Source organism: Neopsephotus bourkii, unplaced genomic scaffold (assembly GCF_033783945.1).
Source record: "Neopsephotus bourkii isolate Nb327-2 ecotype Australia unplaced genomic scaffold, CSIRO-AGI_Nbou_v1 NB_816, whole genome shotgun sequence".
NCBI classification, from domain to species: domain Eukaryota; kingdom Metazoa; phylum Chordata; class Aves; order Psittaciformes; family Psittacidae; genus Neopsephotus; species Neopsephotus bourkii.
Genome location: NW_026901312.1, coordinates 114,485 through 136,511, shown reverse-complemented (window position 1 = coordinate 136,511; position 22,027 = coordinate 114,485). Strand labels below are relative to the sequence as shown.

The window sequence follows — 22,027 nt, the reverse complement described above, 5'->3', positions numbered from 1 at the left end:
AAGTCTGCTGCCTACCTGGGGCTCAGATTAGAGATGTTAAAAGGAAACTCTGATCTGGTGTAGCCCTCTGACTACTATCCGCTGCTGGTTTTTCAGGTTGGCAGTGAAGAAATTATTACAAGGAGGGCAAGGGCAATGAAGAGAGACTTCAGGGCCCTGGGACGGTTGGTTAGAGGGTCTGGAGCGCGAGTGGTGTTTGCCTCCATACCTATTACAAGCAAGGGTGAAGAGATAAATAGAAAGAGTCTGCAGATTAATATTTGGCTACGTGACTGGTGCCAAAGGCAGGGTTTTGGCTTTTTTAATCATGGGCTGCTATATGAGACACCTGATTTGCTGGTGGTGGGTGGGATACACCAGTCCCAGAGGGGGAAAAGATTTTTGGGGCAGGAGTTAGAAGGGCTGATTAACAGGGCTTTAAACTAGATATGAAGGGGGAAGGGGAGATAACTGGGCCTGCTGGGGACAAGCCCAAGAGAAAGATGCTAGGGCTTGAAGGATGGCATACTAGGGAGAACTCTCAATCTATTGCTTCATTTGAGGGAAAGGATAGTTGTTTAGACTTTGTCCCGCAGGGTAAAAAGGGTATCAGGGTGAGAGTCAACAGAGCTCACTCACAGAGCTTTAGGTTAGACTCAAAGTGCAAGGGGGTTGTACCTGGATTTGAACTAGTGGGGCGTTGTTCTAGTATTAATGAAGACCAAAAGACCTCCCGCCTCCCAAGGGTGCCACTAGTGTGCTCTGCTCACTCCCTGAAATGCTTGTATACCAATGCATGCAGCATGGGGAATAAACAGGAGGAGTTAGAAGTCTGTGTGCAGTCTAAAGGTTATGATCTGGTGGCAATTACAGAGACATGGTGGGACAGCTCACATGACTGGAATGTGGTCATGGATGGCTATGTCCTTTTTAGGAAAGATAGGTCAGTAAAGCGAGGTGGTGGAGTTGCTCTTTATGTGAGAGAGCAACTAGAATATATTGAGTTCTGTCCAGGGGCAGATGAGGATCAAGTGGAAAGTCTGTGCGTACGAATTAAGGGACTGGCTGATACAGGTGATACAGTTGTGGGGGTCTTTTATAGACCTCCTGATCAGGACGAAGGAGTTGATGAGGCTTTCTACAGGCAGCTGAAAGCAGCCTCATGACTACACGCAGCATTTCCCAGCAAGGCAGAGGAGGAAGGTCTGAACTCAGTAAAAGAGAAGCTGGTGGTGGGAGAGCCGGCAAGCACAGCAGCTGCACCAGCCCCAGTGACAAGTACAGCAGCATCGTTTGAGAGTTCTGAAGGTTTCAAATGGCCTTTGGGTATCCTTGGGACCTGCCTGCTGATTGTGATGGGGATCAGCATGTTGGCACACACACAGAGTGTGTTTTACCCACCACCATTTTGTCTGATCTCAAAAGTTAAGCAGCGTCAGGTTTGGGTCTTGTCTGGGGTTAGACGACAATATGGGAGGACCAAGAGTTTTCCCCCAAGGCTGGACAGCCATGAGTGGCAGGGGATGTGGGACAGTATGGGCAAGTATCTAGTCTACTGGGCCCCTCCAGTGCTTTGGAAGCATTGGAGATGGAAGGCAGATGTATGGAGTCACCAGCAACAAGCTGCAGAAACTGCTGAAGGGGACAGTGAATTATTTTGAGCCTGGTGGGCTCATGACCCTAAAGGCCATCAGAGCAGAGATGCAACATAAAGATGGACTCATGATCGAGGGGTGGACTTAGCAGTGGACACTATTGCCCAGGCTATTTGCAAGTGTGAACACTGCACACAGCCTCTCGTGCTTTGAAAGACTGTTACAAGAGATGGAGCCTGACATCATGGACCAGATGGATTCAGCAGCTTTATAGGGACTGGCCCATGCACTAAGATGAGAGTGCACTTAGATAAGAGTGATGGTATATTGAAAATGTATGATCTGAGCATGACGTGAATGGTATGGAATAAGGGGTGGATAATGTCCTGGGTTTAGCAGTAGCAGTCGTTTGTCTCTTTCTTGGTAGCTGGTGCAGTGCTGTGTTTTGACTTTTGGGCTGGGAACAGAGCTGATAAAAATGATGTTTTGGTTTGGCCAAGGACTTTGTGAGTCTCATGCTCTGCCAGGGAGGAGGGGAAGACGGGAGGAAGCAGAGACAGGACACCTGACCCAAACTGAGCAAAGAGGTATTCCATACCACAGCACGTCATGCCCAGGAGGTAACTGGGAGTTACCCGAAAGGCCTAAGTGGACTGCAGGGTTGGAGGAGGTACCGGTCGGTGCTTGATCGAGCTGGGGGGGGCAAGTTACCGGTCGCCTGGTGATGGGGTGTTGTATTCTCTTCCCTTTCTATTTCCTTTATCATTATTCTTATTGGTGGTCGCAGTAGTGATTTGTGTTGTACCTTAGTTACTAAACTGTTCTTATCTCAGCCTGTGGCAGTTGCATTCTTTATGATTCTCCTCTCCGTCCCTCCAGGAGTAGGGGGAGGGCAAGAAGGGGGAGAGTGAGTGAAAGCTGTCTGGTTGGGGTTAAACCACGACAGGGGGATTTTAACTACCCTGATATTTGCTGGAAGACTTACACAGCTAATCATTCACATTCTAGGAGGTTCCTCCAGTGCACTGATGATAACTCCTTAATGCAAATGGCGGACAAACCAAGTAGGAGAGGAGCGCTGCTGGATCTAGTACTCACCAACAAGGAGGGTCTGGTTGAAGTGGTGATGGTCAATGGCAGCCTTGGCTGCAGTGATCATGAGATGGTGGAGTTTAGGATCCTGTGTGGGAGGGATAGCATACCTAGCAAGGCCACAATTCTGGATTTCCGAAGGGCCAACTTTGGCCTCTTCAATCAATTGCTAAGAGAAGTTTCATGGGAAAGGGTATTAGGTGGTAAAGGGGCTCAAGATAGCTGGTCAGCATTTAAGGACCACTTCTTCCAAGCTCAGGATCAGAGTGTCCCAGAGGGGAGGAAATCAAGAGAGCTAGGAGACCAGCAAGGTTAAAGAAGGAATTGCTGGGCAAACTCATGTGGAAAAGAGAATCTATGGATTATGGAAGGAGGGGCTGACCACTTGGGAGGAATATAGGACAGTTGTTAGAGGATGTAGGGAGGCAATTATGATAGCTAAGGCCTCCTTGGAACTTAATCTTGCATGTCAGGTTAAGGACAATAGAAAGGGCTTTTTCAAATACATAGGGGATAAAACTAACACAAGAGGCAATATAGGCCCACTGTTGAACGAGGTGCGTGCCCTGGAGACAGAGGATATAAAGAAGGCAGAGGTGCTGAATGCCTTCTTTGCCTCTGTCTTTACTCCTGTAGACTCTCCCCGGAGGCTGAAGATTCCTGTAGCCCCATAAGGATTCAGGACAAAGGAGGAGTTTGCTTTGGTAGATGAGGATTGGGTTAGGGATCAGTTAAGCAATCTGGACATCTATAAATCTATGGATCTGGATGGAATGCACCCACGGGTGCTGATGGAGCTGGCAGAGATCATTGCTCGGCCACTCTCCGTCATCTTTGGTATGTTGTGGGAAACTGGAGAGGTGCCTGAGGATTGGAGGATGGCAAGTGTCATGCCAGTCTATAAGAAAGGTAAGAAGGAAGACCTAGGTAATTATAGACCAGTCAGCCTTACCTCCATCCCCGAAAAGGTGATGGAATAACTTATTCTTGACATCATCTCTAGACATATCGGATGAGGGGGTCACTAAGAGCAGCCAACATGGTTTTGGGGGGAAGTCGTGTTTGACCAACCTTATAGTCTTCTGTGAGGAAGTAACTAGGTGGATGGATGATGGTAGAGCAGTTTATGTGGTTTTTCTTGATTTCAGTAGGGCATTTGATACTGTCTCCCACAGCATCCTCATAGATAAGCTAAGGAAGTGTGGGCTTGATGATCAGGTAGTGAGGTGGATCAAGAGCTGGTTGAAGGGAAGAAGGCAGAGAGTTGTGGTCAATGGGGCAGAATCTAGCTCGAGGCCTGTGACTAGTGGAGTACCTCAGGGGTCGGTGCTGGGACCAGTGCTGTTTAATATTTTCATCAACAACCTGGATGAGGGAACTGAGTGTATCGTCAGCAAGTTCGCTGATGATGCTGAACTGGAAGGAGTGGCTGACACACCAGAAGGCTGTGTTGCCATTCAGCAAGACCTGGACAGGCTGGAGAGTTGAGCGGGGGGAAACTTGATGAAATTCAACAAGGGCAAGTGTAGAGTCTTGCATCTGGGGAAGAACGGCCCCATGTATCAGTACAGGTTGGGGGTTGACCTGCTGGAAAGTAGTGAAGGGGAAAGAGACCTGGGGGTCCTGGTGGATAGGAGGATGACCATAAGCCAGCAATGTGCCCTTGTGGCCAAGAAGTCAATGGCATCCTAGGGTGTATTAGAAAGGGTGTGGTTAGTAGGTCAAGAGAGGTTCTCCTCCCCCTCTACTCTGCCTTGGTGAGGCCGCATCTGGAATATTGTGTCCAGTTCTGGGCCCCTCAGATCAAGAAGGACAGGGAACTGCTTGAAAGAGTCCAGCGCAGAGCCACAAAGATGATTGAGGGAGTGGAACATCTCCCTTACGAGGAAAGGCTGATGGAGCTGGGTCTCTTTAGCTTGGAGGAGAGGAGACTGACGGGTGACCTCATCAATATTTACAAATATGTAAAGGGTGAGTGTCAGGATGATGGAGCTAGGTTTTCTTCAGTGATGTCCAGTGATAGGACAAGGGGCAATGGGTGTGAACTGGAGCACAGGAGGTTCCATGTGAACATCAGGAAAAACTTCTTTACTGTGAGAGTGACAGAGCACTGGAACAGGTTGCCCAGGGGGGTTGTGGAGTCTCCTACGTTGGAGATATTCAAGGCCTGCCTGGACAAGTTCCTGTGTGAGGTACTCTAGGTTACCCTGCTCTTGCAGGGGGGTTGGACCAGATGATCTCTTGAGGTCCCTTCCAACCCTTGGGATTCTGTGATTCTGTGATACTGCTGGGAACCATGATCTAACTGCAAGAGATGATAGGATGAAACCAAGCCAAAACCAGTAAAAGTCAAACAGGAGCACATCAGAAAGTAGTGAATCAGCATATCTTTTGCGTGATCCTCCATCCCATTGTCCACAATACAGGAGAGGGCTCTAATTTCTGTCTCCCTTACGTGCTGGGATAATAAATCAGTGAATAGGCACGAAATAATCTTTCCATTTACCCTTCCTTTAATCTCTCTCATCATACATTTTCAGAATGATGGGTAAGAAGTAAAGTTCTGCAAAGGGACATAACCGGATGATAAAATGAAAGAAAATTGGTTCACAGACCAGTTCCAGCTCCATGAAATTGCAAAACCCATCCGAAACTACTGGCTTTGGGAAGCTCCAAATCAGACCCTGCTGGCTGAGAAAAGCAGGCAGGACAAGAACCCCAAACAGAAAGGGGGGTTTGATTTGGTGAGAGTTTGTAAAGTGGGGAAGGATACTTTTAAAGCTTCATATAGATTGTCTTTAAAACAAAAAGAAATGTTACTATTTTGCGTCTTTTTGTTAGTGTAGTAGCTAAGATCAGCTAAAGGAAGTAAAAGAAGTTGAAATATTTATACTTCCCAGCTGGTCAGACTGATTTTCTCTGGAGAACGTGGATATCATAATATATTTTACTTGGCACCCTGGGATTTTTTTTCTTTGCTTGAAATGTTTTTTTAATGAGAAGTTGCATTTTGGGGACATAACCTTATATGAACACTAGCTGCGAGAATCTGATATATAACTTGCTATGCTGAAGAGTCTCTCCAGGTAGTACGCTTTTATAAAACTCACAAAATGAAATTCATCAGTGTTCGAAAACTCGAGGCTGGGTTGTGAACTGTGAAGGGTTTTTTGTCTTATGTTGGTGTATGTTCGGTTATGCTCAGCTCAAAAAGCCCTAGTGAAATTCCTCTGAGCATCTGGATTAAATGAATTTGTGTTGCTAATTGTTTAGGTTGACCTGGTAGATGTCCAGCAGCTGTCTTTATGTTTTTTGTGGTACACAGTTGCAGTCTGTTTAGAAAAAAAAAAACACAAACACACAAACTCCCTTCATGGCCAAGCAATTAATTCATGTGCAGAAAATGGTGTATCATGTATTGTAACGTTAATTTATCATACATACATGATGAGTTGCAAGCAAATGAGGTATAAATGAGACTCTTTGTTAGCATAATTATGACTGAAAGGGACGTCCCATGCTTGGAGAGAATGTCATGTCAGAAACCATGGCACAATGTGGTTTAATCTAAGTTAAATTTAGCTGTTTGGTGAACCTTTCTATCTGAACAGTGCTTCCTGTAATATGCTTCCAGATAGAGAGTGCTGCTAATTAATGCAGATCATATAGTTGCATGAATCTTAATTTCATTCACTGGCATGAAATATGTAAATATAAATAAGGAAAAGTCTAATTACCCGTATGTCAGTAACTCTTAATTCCCATATATCAGTAATACAGGTAACTGATCATCTTCAGTTTTCATATCAATGCCTATTTCAGAGTACTAAACCCACCAAAAATGTTTTGATTCATTTGGAGGCTATATATAAACTTTGGTGCATTAAGAAAAAATCAAGGTGAGATTACCTGTTTTAAGTCTTCATTTGAAATTATGAATATGCTGAAGTAACTTTCCCAGCTAGACATATGTTTAAAATGTCATGTTGAACTAATGCTTTAGTGCTTCATTAGGATAGATTTATAAGAATCTATTCTTTTTGTTCATTTTTGTTTATATATTGTGTTGTGCATATAGCATTCATAATGGACAAGATGGGTTGGACTAGATGATCTGGGTCCCTTTCCACCAGGTATTCTTTAATTCTGTGATTTACACTGTCTGTGAAACAATAATGTTCTGGTTCACAGTGTATAATGTTACCCAGACTATACTTAGTGCCACAAGGCAACCCAAGGAGAGACAGCTGAGGGCACCTTAATTAATAAAAGGTATAATGCATTACAAAGGGATTTAATTTCAAGTATGATATTTCTTTTCCTTTTCCAACCCAGTATGATATTTTAATACTTCTGAGTCTTCAACATCTCTTTCTTGGTATGGCTGGGTAGCATAGATGCAGAGCAACAAACAGACACTGTTTTAAAGCTGTTTCTAAAGCTATGTTCATACCACTCATTTTCTGAATTTTTCTGATGTCTGAGTCTGTACTCTTCTAAATCCTGTTTTCATTTCAGGTTCTTCATATTGAGCTAGTTTCTTTTGTTGTCTTTCTGTCATCAGATGTCTTTTTTGGGGAAAAGACCTGTTTGTTAAGCAGATGAAGGGGAAAAGAATTATTAATCAAATCTTTTGTGCTGTTTCCATACAGGGACGAAGAGGCTTAGGTTCAGTCTTCGTTTGGGCATCTGGCAATGGTGGAAGGAGTCGTGACCACTGCTCCTGTGATGGCTACACCAACAGCATCTATACTATCTCCATAAGCAGTACAGCTGAAAGTGGGAAGAAGCCATGGTATCTGGAAGAATGTGCATCCACACTAGCGACAACATACAGCAGTGGAGAATCCTATGACAGGAAAATTGTATGGTTTAAATTTTTTTTTTTTTTTTTTTAATTTGTCTGAGTTTGTGTTGGCATAGTGACTTTGGAAAAGGGAGAGGAAGACAACTCATTTATACTAATTAATGAATAGCTTCAGGAAAAGATCATCTGTGGACAAGTTCATTAAGCCCCAGTGTGTTACTCAGCTGGGACCAGTATACTGCTCTTAGAAACAAGCATGTGTGCCTTTTCATGTTGCAGCCTAATGCAATGCAGGTACACCATATTTGTAGCAGGTTTTTCCACTCACCTTGCTGCTGCCAGTTCGGAGCGATGCTTTCAAAGATCCTATTGCCACTGCTATCGAAACAGATTTCCTTCATTACAAATACCTTGTAACCCATCAGTAGGCCTGAGAACATAGTCTCCTCTTGTTTTTAATCCATTTATCAATGGTTTTCATATTTTACATGCATGGTATTATCAGTTTTCCTATGTACCTCTATATTTTTTCAGATTTACTTTGATCCAGCATCATTCCTCTCTTACATTCAAAGGTACTCCATTATCACTCAGATTGCTGACTAGCTGATGTATTGTAACCAAGATTTAGCTCAGAAGTTACCTTTCCTGTATTATTCCTCATCTCATTCCAAAACAGCCAGCATCCATTTTCCGTTACCTTCTCATCTTCTCTGGACGCTAACAAATTGTTACAATTCTGTTTGATAATCTATTGATACCATTAATATTTGTTTGCTATATCTGCTTTTTCAAATTAAGTGAATTCAATATACTTTCCAGTATTCAGTATTACTGCTTTTGAACCCTTTTACTAGGTTTAATCAGGTTTGCTAATGTTGTCCACTTCCCTGCTTATTTATTCCAGTGTATAACTTACAGATCGTATGTTCTTCCTGATCAGAAAATTTAAGGATTTTTTTTTCCCCTAGATGTTTCTGTAAACACACATCTAACATAACTTTCTTTCTGGCTCTTAGCAGATACCTCTCTTGGCAATGGTGAGGAGTTAAAAATTCTTACAGCTATGTTTTTTTTAATACTGTCTGCCTTGTTTTCAGGATTCTGGGATGCTGGCCATCCCTTCTTGGGTTCGTCCCTATTTTCAGATGATCTAATTTTTGTTTTAAACTTGTTCTGAGGTACTTCTCATTTCCAGTAATTTTTCTGTTCTTAACTTGCTTTTCCCGACTGAAACCTTATCTGTCTTCCTGGCATGTTTCTTATTCTCCCTGATAAATAATAATAAAGACAATAAATTACTGTGTCTCCTAGCAGTCCTCACTTCTGTAATTAAATCCTCTCTGCTGTCCTTTAAAACACTTTTGCTAACTTCATGTTTAAGTGAGGCTAATACAATATAAGGTGAGCAGACATGACTGTTGTTTGCCAGCCTGGCCTCTTGCTTAGGCAAGTCTGTGGGCCTCCCTGAGTCCTTCAAATCCAGCAGTTGCTGTCAACTCGACAATAATTTTCATAAAGACAATCCTGTTTAGAAAGTTTCCAGTGACAAAAAATCCACTTAAATTTAGGGCAAGTGATTTTAATTACCTATTGCTGTTAAAAAAACTTCTCGTTTGCTATCTGAGCTCCTCTAGCTTCAATTTCTAGCCATTTGGTTGTGTCACAGATTTTACTGCTAGTATGAGAAGCACTCTAGTTGTCTAATGTCTTTCACTGTAGCCATGTAGCCTGAACAGTTAATCCCTTTTGATGGATAAAGGTAAACTGCTTCTATCACTCTGTAAAAGGCATGTTTCCTTCCATTTTATGAGCTTGGAGTACCCAAACTGCACACACCAGGTAGTAGCAGTGTCAGTGCCAAATGCACAAGAAAATGTGTATCCTTGAGTGCCAGCTCAGTTACCCCTTCTTTATACATTAAGCCTGAGACTTGCCAGCTTTACAGCCATGTAATGTGTTCATCATTGTATGATGTCCAGTCAGCTCTCAGAGCTGTTGCTTCTCTGTTTCAGAATTAGTGGCCCAAGGGCAGATACGAAGGCAGTTACAGTCTCTTTACTGAATCATTTACCACTGGGTCTACTGGTTTAATACTCTATCCAGACCAGCCCTCATCATCACTTCTTCTTTCTCCGAAGTTTCTCTAAGTACAACATTCAGGGTTCTTGAGTTTTCTTCCAGGTCTTTGATAAAAGCTTAAGTCATACTAAGACCAAGGACCAAATTGTGTAAGGCCCGATTAGAGTCTCGTTTTTTATATGTGCTGTAAGCACATACATGATTTCTCTGCTTCTAAGTACGTGTCTGATTTCTTATATATGCTTAGCTTTTGAGACCTTCATAATTATTCTATTTTAAATCTATATATTGTTGAGTAAGCTTTTAATCTTTTAAATAATTTTAATTTTTTAATGTTCAGTATCATATTATGTGTCTTGTAGAATCCTAATTATGCTACTTTCAACAAAGTGGTGGCCAGAAAAATAATTTGCAGCACTTTGGCAAGCTCTTTTCCAGCAGTTTATGTTGTCCACCAATAAATATAATACTAGTTAATTAATGTATTCATAATTAGTTTAAATCTTGTATAAGTTATTTTACACTAGATAAAAGCTTGGCAAATTGATGAAATTATTAGGGCAATGCTGCTTACCCTTTCAAAATATTGACACTGCATGGGGTTTTTTTTCAGTCTTCTGGAACTTCTCCAGTGTTCAAAGACTAGCTAAAATCAACAGTACAGTCTGACATGTTCCCTTTCCAGCTCTTGTAGAAGTCTTTCGTGCTTCCAAACTTTCTGATTTAAACTTGTTATTTAAAATAGCTATAAATAGGAAGATGATTTATTATCTTTCTGTGCTCTGAATTTTTTTTCCAAAAAGGAGCATTCAGTGAAATAACCATTTACTGTACAATGCTATTAACTATTCAGTTATTTCTGGACAATTAGAACAATATTGCTTTGGGATTATTTTGCTTCTGATATTCTTCAAAATGAAACATCCTTACACCTTGTTCTAATCTTGTAAGCTTCAACATTTCACCTTTGTCCTTCCTTGCCACCTTTGTGCACCTTCCATCTTCTAATTTTTATTCCTTGCTATCCACTTCGTATTTTCTTCACTTTTATTTATTTATTGTTAGCTAGTTAGTTATTGCTTCTTTCACCTGTCAATACTTTTTTTTATTGACCAGCATATCCTTGCTCATTTTTACAAAAATCTGTTAAAATATCTGTATGTTTCTCAGTCTTTATTTGTAGTTTTCTAGTCAGCTGGTTTAACCTTTGTGCATCCCTCTGGTTTTTTGATAGCTGTAGTTTTCTTTATGATTGTCTTTTTGTCTTCCATTCTTTTCAGTTAACACGGACATTCTGCTTTTACGGAATGCAGAGTTACTATTTCAAGATGTATATAGGTATTGGTGTCGGTATTTCTGTACTACGGTATTGCAGATTCCCATATGCTACTGAAGTTTGTTCTGAGTTACATGACAAAAAGTAACAGCAACTTAATTTGATTTTGATTGTTTATTTCTTACACGTCACTCCATTATGAATTAAACTAGCATAAAAAACATGTGGAGGTGATCTCACCTTTATTGTTAAGAGACTTCCTTCTGAAACTTTTTTTTGTGTTACTGAAGTATAGTACCTATCACTTCCAGAATTTGTGCACTGTGCTAATACGTAGAGTTTTTTACTTTACTGTAAGATTTTTGAAGGTATACTTTACAAAGGAGAGATTAATTATCATATATATAGCATAAACATACATTATCTCATAATTAGGGAAATAATGCAGAGATCTTACATAAACATTATTGAAAAAAATAGAAATATGCCTCTTTAAAAACATCCTCAATGTCTCCATTGGAGATCTCGCACAGGCTACTGGAGAAAAGTAAAAATAAATTTTAATTGAAATCCATCAATTCTGCAAGCCCTGATTGCTTTTACTAATCAGATCCTACATCCTTTCGGGAGCAGTCCAGCTGCATATGCCAATTTCAGATTATTCCTACACAGTGTATCATTTTGCACAGCAAATGGTAAAAACATAAGTGTACTAAGGATCCATAGGAAGTAATCCAAATCCATTCATCCTTTGTTTACCAGACGTTATCCTTGACTACTTTTGTGCAAAACAACTTCGATGTTGTCTGTGTGATAAGATGCACTGATCTCAAATGCTTGAATAGCAGACCATAAATATTCCCTCCAAGACTATTTTTCCTGCATTTCAGTATCAGTTGATTTCTGAAACACACACCCTACTTGAGGGTGTTTTACTACTTGGTATTTAAAGCAAGGCAAGCATGTTTCCCCTCCAAACACCTTCAGTTACAAAGCGAAACACTGTGCAGTAGATGCGGTCAGTAGCTTTCTGTGTTGCGTTTAAACCAGTTAACTCTCATAATGAGTAACAACTACATGCTTCTGTTATGCTTCAGCCCAGTGGGAAATTACATGAAATTGTGAGGCTAGTTCAAACTGAGTATTAAGCAGTCCTTCAACATGTACACATATGGAAGCAGGAACTTTACTGTCGCCTCTGTTGACTGTCTTGCTTATAGCCTGATTTTGAAAGCGATAATGATAGTATCATTATTGTCTTCTCCAACTTGTATACTAAAATCCATTCCAACTGAAGACCTATCAAACCTCACTTAGCTTGGAAAGAAATCTTGCTTGAACCAAGAACTGAACTAAAGATAACTGAAAATTTGGAGGACAAAGTTTTTCAACTGCTGTAAAATGCTACAAGAATCTAGAATAAAGATGTGTATTTATTTTCATTATTGTACCACACATCCTTTTCACTGCATCGTATCTCACTTTTTTGTTTAGACTGCTGCCTCTTTCGAGTCAGATTTTCTTCATATTTCTTCACAAAAAGCTTAGAGCTTGTGATAAGTTTGAAGGGGAAAATAATTATAGAAGAAAAATAGAAAGATTATTATTAAATTTAAAATATCCAAATTCTATTATGCATATGAATATATATTCAGTACACAAATTAGCTATGAAGAGGTCAAGTTCATGCTGTAACATGAAAAAAGTAACAGTATTTGATCAAGGCTTATGCTGATTTGGTTTGTTGGAGTGAGACTCCTGTATTCAGAATAGGAAGCAAAAATACTACTGCAGTAAATGAGGAAGATGTGACGTGGTGTGAGATTTACAATCAAAATCAAGTGAACTCATTCTTACTTTTTGTCATATACTTTTAAAAGGTTTTCTAGTCTGGAGGGTTTTTCGGTCTTGTACAATGATAGCATAAGAACATAATTTCTGCACAACTCTTTTTTTGAGCTTTTTTATCTACTGACTTTGAGCAAAACTAAATGGAAGCAGATTCTGGCCTGAAATAGCTTGAGCTAACAGTTACAGTTAAACACACAATGATCATCTTGCATGATTTCCTTCTCCCTTCAAATGTGCTTGACTTCATGCTTTACCAAATCTTATCGTAGTACTGTTAGCACATTATTGGGAACAGAATTTCCAACCTTTTGGATGTATTGTCATGCCCAAAATGTGCAAACTGCCTTTCACAGATGCAGCTGGGTGTATGCCTTTTATATAGACTCTTAGAGAAAAGAGTTAGGTTTACTTTTAGGTGCTTGTAAGAGCAGCTGCAAAGTGCCAGCACAGGTGTAGGTGTAGAAGCTCGCACTCTGGGACAAGGGCAAATAATAGGTAAAGACCATAGAGATATACTTTACAGAGCTTATCTCTCAGAACACAGTGAGTGCAGAAGTTCTAGCTAATGCACAGTTGTTAAGGTATTTTTTTCTATTATTCTGTTCTCTGCTGTTTTGAATACTGTAGGACAATGCTGGAAGATAGCTTCCTCAACTGCAGACCATGCAGCTAGGGCAGATTAAGCACAACCTAATACAGTTATCAATAGGGGCCTTTCATTTATCAGACATGTTGCACAAATGCATCACATTTCCTTTTAATTCCTTTTTCAAATTATTTCTTAAAGCACTAAGGAATCTACATATGAAAATCGCTCACAAACATAATTTATGAACCCATTGCATCACTTAACCTTCTGAAAATAACTTAATGTTCCACCTATTTCTTTGTTTTATAAAAAATGCCAGTTCATCTCCTGAGTCCCTTCTCTCCTGAGATATACTTCTGCCTTGCCAACTAGGTTCTACTCTAATTAGAACTTAAAACAAAACCAAAAAAAAAACCCTACATGTCTTGCCAGTTCTTAAAACACAAAAAAACCCTGTTCTTGTTCAGAAACGTTCGGTGTATCAAGATACACAGAACCTGCCACCTTCAATTTTGAGTAGATTCAGATACACAAAAGATATGAGAAGGAACAGTAGATTTTCATTAAACCCATGTCATTTCTAGGGACACAGTTTTATAGAAATCAACATATCTTGAAGAACTATACCAGAAGGTAAATAATGGTTCAGTAAGTTCAGAGAGCTCATGTCACAGAATATGAAATAGCAAGAAATGCAGAGGCTTGGGAATGAACAGCGAGTGCTAAGGGAAATCTTTTTTTTTACCTTAGCCATTAACCTCCCGATCAGTGAAACTATGGAAAGATAGGTTATGCAGCCCTAATAATGACTGTACAGAAATGGCATCTCCTTAATTCTTCAGAGCAAGTTACTTCTATAAAACTATAGCAGTGTTCTAGAGTTTTTTCTTTTAAAAGTATGTGGACTTCTGAAAGCTGTTGGACTTCTGCATATGGCAGGTATTACATTGTGGTGATTAATTTCATTTTTCTCTGCCCTTCATCAGGGTGTTTGCCCTAGGTTGCTGATTTCATGTTGGTTAAACTAGGCCAGTACCAGAAACATTGTCATTGTCTTCAATCAAATCCAGTCAATTCAAAAGATTTAGAAGTGAATATAATTCATCTCCCTAGAAATATGGCATGGACTTCTCTTGGGCAGTCTGATTAACATTTTCATAGCTCAGCAATTGTTGCAAAGGTATTTGAAGCATACAAATGTGTTGTACTCAACAAAAGATGCAAAAATTTCTGCTTCTCCCCACTCTGTTAATCAGAATGACAGCTAATATACTCTGAGAGCTTCATGATGCTGTCAGATACCACATCCTTTTGTTGTAATTAATGATGTTGTCCTCATGTGGTTCAGGAGTTTGGGGCACATTTTAATTCTTCAAGCTTGCTCGCCTGGTGGGGGTCCTGTACCCTTTTTTTCCTTAGGGTGGATGCAACTCTTCTCTGACTAGTGAATCCATAGGGCTGAAAAAAATGACTCAGATCTTGGAAGTAACTTAGACTTAAACATCTCAGCCTCTGTCCGTAACTTGGCTTTGAAATAGCTCAGATGGGATTTCCACTTAAGAGGCTTTCCCTACACACCTTCTGCGGAACTAGAGAGATAAGGATCTGTAGTTCAAACTGCTGCCACAACATCCGCTTTGAATGTGAGAGATGTTGCAAAATAAAGAGCTGTCATGGTTTGTTGTGCTTAATATCTGTAGCTACAGGACAATAAAACACTCTAGAAGCATGTTATTCCAGAGGATGAGAGATACAGATAGCACAATTCAGTGTGTTTTTCACAGTATTGAGAGAGGCTATCTCTTAAGAAAAAGCTGCTTTGAGGGCAGTTCTCCCTGCCTGAGCTCCCTAACCTGTGGTCCTCTGAGGAATGCACCTGCTGCACCACTTTTTTTGCAAGGGATAAGGTACCAGGCTACAAAAGAGACAAGCAGTTAGTCCCTTTTCCTGCCCTCTTTTTCCTGATCTCCCTTTTACTCCTTGCCACAGTGCTGACCAGTGTTTTTACCTGAATCTTGTACCTGTTAGGGTGCTTGTCATCCTGTAGTTTTTGGATGTGTTAATCCCACCTGCAAAATCACTACTTGCATTTGCACATACAGGGTGTATGTCATGTTAGGACAGTTCCTGCTGCAGTTTCACTGCTTAATATTATCAGGGCATTTATGGGATTTGCATGTATAAAGGTTCTTCCAACACTTTTCATTGTTTAAATTAATGCAGTCATTAGGAAAGAAGAAATTACATGAACATTTTATTTATGGGGTTCAACTTTTAGCTGATGAAAGATAAAATAAAATTATTTAACAAGGTGTGCATTTATGAAGGATATTAAAAGGGGGGAAAAAAGGTTCTTTCTGGACTTCGTTATTCAAAAAATCTGACTTCTGGTAAATTCACTAATTTAAGGATACATTATAAATACCTTTATCCCTCTTTCAATTTCTTTAAAGCCTCCATTCTGTTTTGCTTGCTCACTACTTGCATTCAGTAATAATTTCCTGGTGCTGTTAGCTCGTCACTATTAGAAGTCTTATGTGTTAGCTTGTGTATGCTTATATGTCATGAGCACTTTAAGCAGCCTTATACAAGTTATGTATACATACACTACTGAATATGGCAAATGCAGATGTACGAAACATAACCCTTCTGTATGCAATTGCTTGCATTCTGCCCAGAGAGGATGTGGCTGTTTCTTTAGGTCGTATGTTGCATATCTTCGAGTTTCAAATCTAGACAGACATTTTTACATGCCCTGTGCTTTTTTTGTGATTTTTTGATCCTCTGATCTCTCCTTTTCTCATCTTTCTGCATACCTGTGTTGCAAATAAAGTATTATACTAGTGAATTAGAGGAAATGGAGTCATAGTAATTCTGGTTGCTTAGGTAGGAAGCTGTGTGAGCAACTTCCTTGCCTCCCAGGCAGATGTCTTGTAGTGACTGAGTCTCAGGGATTAGCTGAAATGCTGAGAATAAGGTTTGGCGTCACAAGTCATTCACTCTGGCACCTTCATGGAGTTTTCCATGCTGTGGACTGCTACTGCTGTCTGCTAACAGCTTTTCTCAAGTCTGCATGGGTTTTTTGCTTGAGCTTCTGTTAGGTAGTAGTGGCTTCCTATCTCTACTGCCTTGCTCTTGCTAGCAACTGCTTCTTTTGGAAGAAGATAATAGGATATAATCTCTTTAGATTGCCTGAAAGAAGCAGAATTTAGAATAACACATTTTTTGTGTGTGTAATATACTGTCTTACAGAAAGAGTCTGCCTAAAATTCATTATGATATCCTAATGCTAAGTAAAAGACTGTATCTAGTTGGTAGTGCACATTATATAACCACTTTAGATTACATATAAAAATATGTGGCAGGACATATTTAAGTAATATGTAACAATTTAGATCTGCAAATAATTAATTACCTGGTAATGTCTAGGTCAAATTTGTGATTACATCGGGACTTTCCAATGAATTGTTGCTTAATTTCGTGTGAATTATTGCATAGCGCATGAAGGAAGGATTCAACACAGTACTTAGCATGAGCCCAGTGGTGTTCTATTCTGTCACACAGTTCCAGTGTGACTTCAGGCAACCAGATTAACCCCTGCATACCTCTTCTACAGTCTCTGGGCATAACCAGTCTGTACATAGGGAGTTCTGTAAGATGGAGTTCATTCTTGTTTGTGAAGCACTTTGAGATTCTTAGATGGAAAATATTCTATAAAGGAAGTAGAAGGGCAGAGTTCTAACTGTGCTGTTTTAAAACCCTCTGCATGTTTTTCTAATTTACAAGTCTTTTTGTTTATTGTGCCATGAGAAGAATGGAGACTAACTTATGTTTTCAGTGCAACAGAGGAACTTGTGAACTTCTCCAAGTTCACAACTGACTTCAGGCTCAGAGTATAATGTCATGTGTTCAGACAACTTTTTTTTTTTTAAGTTACCTTGCAGTGAAAGAAGGAAGTACAGTCTATGTACATGCAGCTCATTCGAGCAAATGAAACCTGTTCTGATTTCTAAAGCTGTGTTTTAAATTTCACACATTCAATTTCTTCCAGATCACCACAGACCTGAGGCAGCGTTGCACAGACAGCCATACTGGAACCTCAGCCTCTGCACCTATGGCTGCAGGCATCATTGCACTGGCACTGGAAGCAAAGTAAGATCCAAGTTATACTCTGCAAAAAAAAAAAAAAAAAAAAAGCATACTGAAAGAACTTTTACACTCATCCAGTGCCTTTTTCCAGGGATCTCAAGGTATTTCGGAAACTCTGTTGTAATAATTCACAGTAACCTTCCAAGGGCAGGAAAGATTCGTGTGCTTATTTCATCTGCAGAAAGCTGACACCATGGAAATGACAACAGAGTATGCAGTGTTGAAATGACTTGAAACTGTGTTGAACACAGATAGCTTCCACTAAATGATGTACAGCATTTTCACAATGCCTTACAGCACCCTCACAGTGCTGCCCAGATCCGCTGTACTCTGCAGGCTACTGTAGGTCACCTCTTGCGTTCATCAGGCTCTTCTTAGTGGTGTCCATTCTTCAGTGTTGAAAAAAGTTTTGGGGTGGTGTTAGGCTATCATGAACAAAAATGAACATAGTATGAAATACAGAAATTCTCAACTTCTGAATGCTGACACAAATCTCTTTTTTTCAGTGGGTTATTTTCCTCAGCTGTAAAATCTGGATGGTGTGGCTCCGTAGTCACTTTACCTCAGAAAAATTTCTGTCTTACACTTGTTCTCTCAACTGCAGGGTTTTGTTCTATGTCTAATAAGTATCTTTAATGTGCTTCATGGAGCAGCAGAAATACTGGCAATTTATTGGGTAAATATGTATTTCAAAACTTTTTGCATTATTTTATGCTGTATTAGGTAATATTGGCAGGTCTGAGGTGGAATGCTCCACCACAAGTCCTGCTTGAAATCAAATGTTTCTGTGTAGTAGGACACCAATTCTGTTAAATTCCGAAGAAGACCAGTTTCCTCTGGGGACTTCCAGTTCCTTGGAAGGAAGTAAAAAATTTTCACACAATAGCAATTTCAAATTATATATAATTTATAACAGTAGAATTATTTTTACACTTTCATGTGCTTTTTTTTTTTTCATGTTCAAGAAACCATGGGCCAGTTTTCAGTGCATAATACCTTTTCCCTGCTGAGTTATAGTCATAAGAGTTAGTAATTGAAGAGCTGACATAATCATAAATAGTGTAGTACTTGTATCATTATAATTAATTTTCTTAATGCAATCACTAGAAACAAAGGTATTTTTAAAAGTTAATATAATGCTATTGTTTCAAGTATATATATATATTTTAATTTCAGTTTTAAAATCTTTAAATCATTCTAAACATCCTGCACATGCAGATAAAATTGTATGTGCATAAATTTAATTCTGCTGAAAGTTTTTCTAATTATTTCTTAATGAATGGAGTTTGCTTGGTAATTTATTGTTTGTGTTCTATATGACGTTTTGCCTGCATTTTCTAAAAGATTATTATTGTAATTGAAACTTTCAAAGAATTACAGCACAAAATAACTACAACCAAGTTATTGCTGTGAGAAAACACACAGAAGCTTACACTTTACAAAAGCTTTTTTCTTTGTGAACATTGGTGACTATACCAATAAGAAGTCCTTGTTAGTGCTATGGACTAGTTTGGAGTTGGGTTTTTTTTTCCAAACTAATAGTTGGTATGATAGGAACAAAGACAAGACTGCATTAGTTTCATATGCGATGATAGAGACAAAACGCGCCAGCGACTAAAGACCCTAGTCACTTTCTTGTGTTTGTAGTACTTTGTTGCATGGTGCTAATGAGATTTCGGGTGAAAAAATATCGATTTAATCTTCTTTCAGATTCTATTCTATTTGTGTATATGGAGGGATCTTTCTCTTTTCCAAATGTTGGCCTGTTTTTTAATAGATTCAAATGACATATTAATAATATCATATATCTGGTTTTATTAATTTGTAGATGTTTTTTAACTTTTCTATCCTAAGAGTACTTACAACCAACCTTCTGAGCACAGCTATGAAAGAAAAAAGAAAAAAAAAAAAGAAAAAAAAAAAAGAGGAAATTAGGGAAACAAATGTTTCCAGCTTTCCCATTATGTTTTTCCCATTAATTAATCCAGTCCTAGGGTTGGAGAAGCTGTTGGTCTTGTGAACTTACAGATTATGAAGTAAGACCTTAGTATTACAAGGCAATGATATCATAATATATTAATAGAATTATAGACCGGTTTGGGTTGGAAGGGACCTTACAGATCATGTTCTTCCTGCCTTGGGGTGGGGCACCTTCCACTAGAGCAGGTTGCCCAAAGCCCATTGAACAGTATCAGGGATAGGGCAGGCACAATTATCTTGGCAACCTATTCCATTGCCTCACCACCCTCATAGTAAAGAATTTTCTCATAATGTCTGATCTAAATCTACCCTTTTTTCAGTTTAAAACTATTCCCCCTTGTCCTGTCACTACATGCCCTTTTAAACAGTCCCTCTCCAGATTTCTTGCAGGCCCCATTTAGGTACTTGAAGGCTGCTCTAAGATCTCCCTGGAGCCTTCTCCGGGCTGAATAAGCCCAAATCTCTCATCCTGTCTTCATAGAAGAGTTGCTTCAGCCCTTTTATATATTTGTGGCCTCCTCTGGACTTGCTCCAGCAGGTCCACATCCTTACGTTGTTGTCCTCACAGCTAGACACAGCACTGCAGGTGCTCTCATAAGAGCAGAGGGGCAGGATCACCTCCTTCGACCTGCTGGTCACGCTTCTTTTGATGCAGCCCAGCATACAGTTGGTTTTCTGGGCTGCAAGCGCACACTGAAGCTGGCTTGTGTTGAGCTTCTCATCAACCAACACCCCAAGTCCTTCTCCTCAGGGCTGCTCTTTATCATTTGCTGTCCAGCCTGTATCTGTGCTTGGGAAATTCAATTTTACTGTCTTGGATTTGTTTGTATAGAATCTGTTCAGATTATTTTAATCCATTTCTAAATGGTTATTCTCATTTATTTATCTGGTTTGAAAATTCAGGTTGTATTTTTCACCTGTGATACCTGCCAACTTATGTAATCCTAAATAATGTTAGGAATTTAAAGTATACAAAAAAGCCTTTTGAAGCCATGTTAAGTATTTTATTTAATACTTCTAAAATATATGGCATGAAAAGGACACGATAGTGTGGCTTAGCATTAGGACTTACTGGAACTCGTTTGCATTCGAACAGAGTTTGTCTTTACGCAGACAGTTCCCTAGATGCCATATTAGTGCCTCTGCTAATAGCACACTGTTTATATGAATTTTTTTTTTTTTACAGATTAGTTGGAAAGGGATTTTGCAAAACTATTTATGATTATTATATAGCAAGCTCTTTAAAAATTAAGCACTTAGTCCTGAACACTTCTTGAATATGTCTGTAGTAATGTGTAGATTTATTCCACTTTGTGCTGCAAAACACAACAAACTGTACCGTGGGAGGGTTTTGGGTTTATGGGGTCGGTTTTCTCTAGTAGCCAAGTTCTGTTCCTGGGAAACATCAGGAGGTGAGCAGAGCACTAGCCTGGCCTGGATATGAGTCATAACAGCCAAGAGGTTGCTTCAGCTCACATACAAAGGTACATTAAACCAATGGAAAATGAGCAAGGCGGATTTCCACTCTGACCTGCCATTTTCTTGCTTTGATAAGCCTCATATGGTGAGATTGGCAAGTAGCTGATGGAAGACCTCTTACCTCACTTAATAAACCCTAATTTGAACCCTCCACTTGGTTTTCAACTGGGATTTGCTCCTGAAATCCTGGTTTGGGATTGTGGTCTACAAAATACTGCAATTTGAAATAATGTGAACACATCCTTTTTTTATTTTCTATCCAGCATTTGAGTGTCAAGTGGCATGTTCTCCTTCAGGAATCAAAGACTTATAACTGAGTTTCAGACTGCTTGTTTGGGATCCCTGAGGGCAAAATGTAGATATGTGACAACTATCACACAAAGGATATCTCTTAATCTTCATATTCTGTGGTTTTCTTATGGTATTCAGGTAGTTAATTGATATATGTAATGATTCCTGGTATATCTAGGATCCTCTTCAGGCTTCATGAATAAATGCTTGCGTATTGCACTTCTTAGTCATTACATAATGTTGAATTATGGTAATTGCAAACCAGCAATTATGAAGTGTAATCCACTTAGTCAGACAAGAGAGCAATGTTCTTACTAAAAGTGAACTACTTGTATTGCATAGTACCATCTACTGTTAATATGAGAAATACTTTTTCTCATTGATGAAAGGTCTGAATTTGGAAATTGGGTGAATCAGGGACAGGAGAGTCACTATGCTCACATTTGTTCCAGTGGGTATTGTGCCATGTTCCTTTGGAGAAGCCAAATTTAAAAAAAAAAAAAAAAAAAAAAAACACAAATAAATCTTACGTTGCTGATGGAAGAATACATTGTACATCCCCAGATGAACTGCATGCTTCACTGTCTGTAAGCCAATGCATATTTTCCAACCCTTGATAACGGCAATTACCTGAGTAAGAAGTACCACCTGAAATGGAAATATTAATCTGCTGTATTTCTACTGTGTGGTATACTCTGAGGTACAGCTTTGGAGAGTCTGTTTTCTTCTGTGATTCCTTTTACGTGAGCTATATACTTCATTTGTCTGTGGTTACATGAAACCAAGCCTAAGAACAAGGTAATGCTGGGAAGAGATGAAGAAATTCAGTTAATTCTGATACCAGTGATCCAGTCAGA

At 39.4% G+C, this 22,027-nt stretch overlaps 1 protein-coding gene across 2 annotated transcripts in view; it reads left to right on the top strand.

The window, feature by feature from the left end:
• PCSK5 (proprotein convertase subtilisin/kexin type 5) overlaps positions 1-22,027 on the top strand; it is a 269,863-nt gene that overhangs the window by 133,685 nt on the left and 114,151 nt on the right. For both annotated transcript variants that reach the window (XM_061355628.1, XM_061355629.1), the window contains exons 8-9: positions 7,319-7,531; positions 17,323-17,423. In XM_061355628.1, the coding sequence (XP_061211612.1) occupies positions 7,319-7,531; positions 17,323-17,423 (314 nt within the window). The remainder of the gene's footprint in view (positions 1-7,318; positions 7,532-17,322; positions 17,424-22,027) is intronic.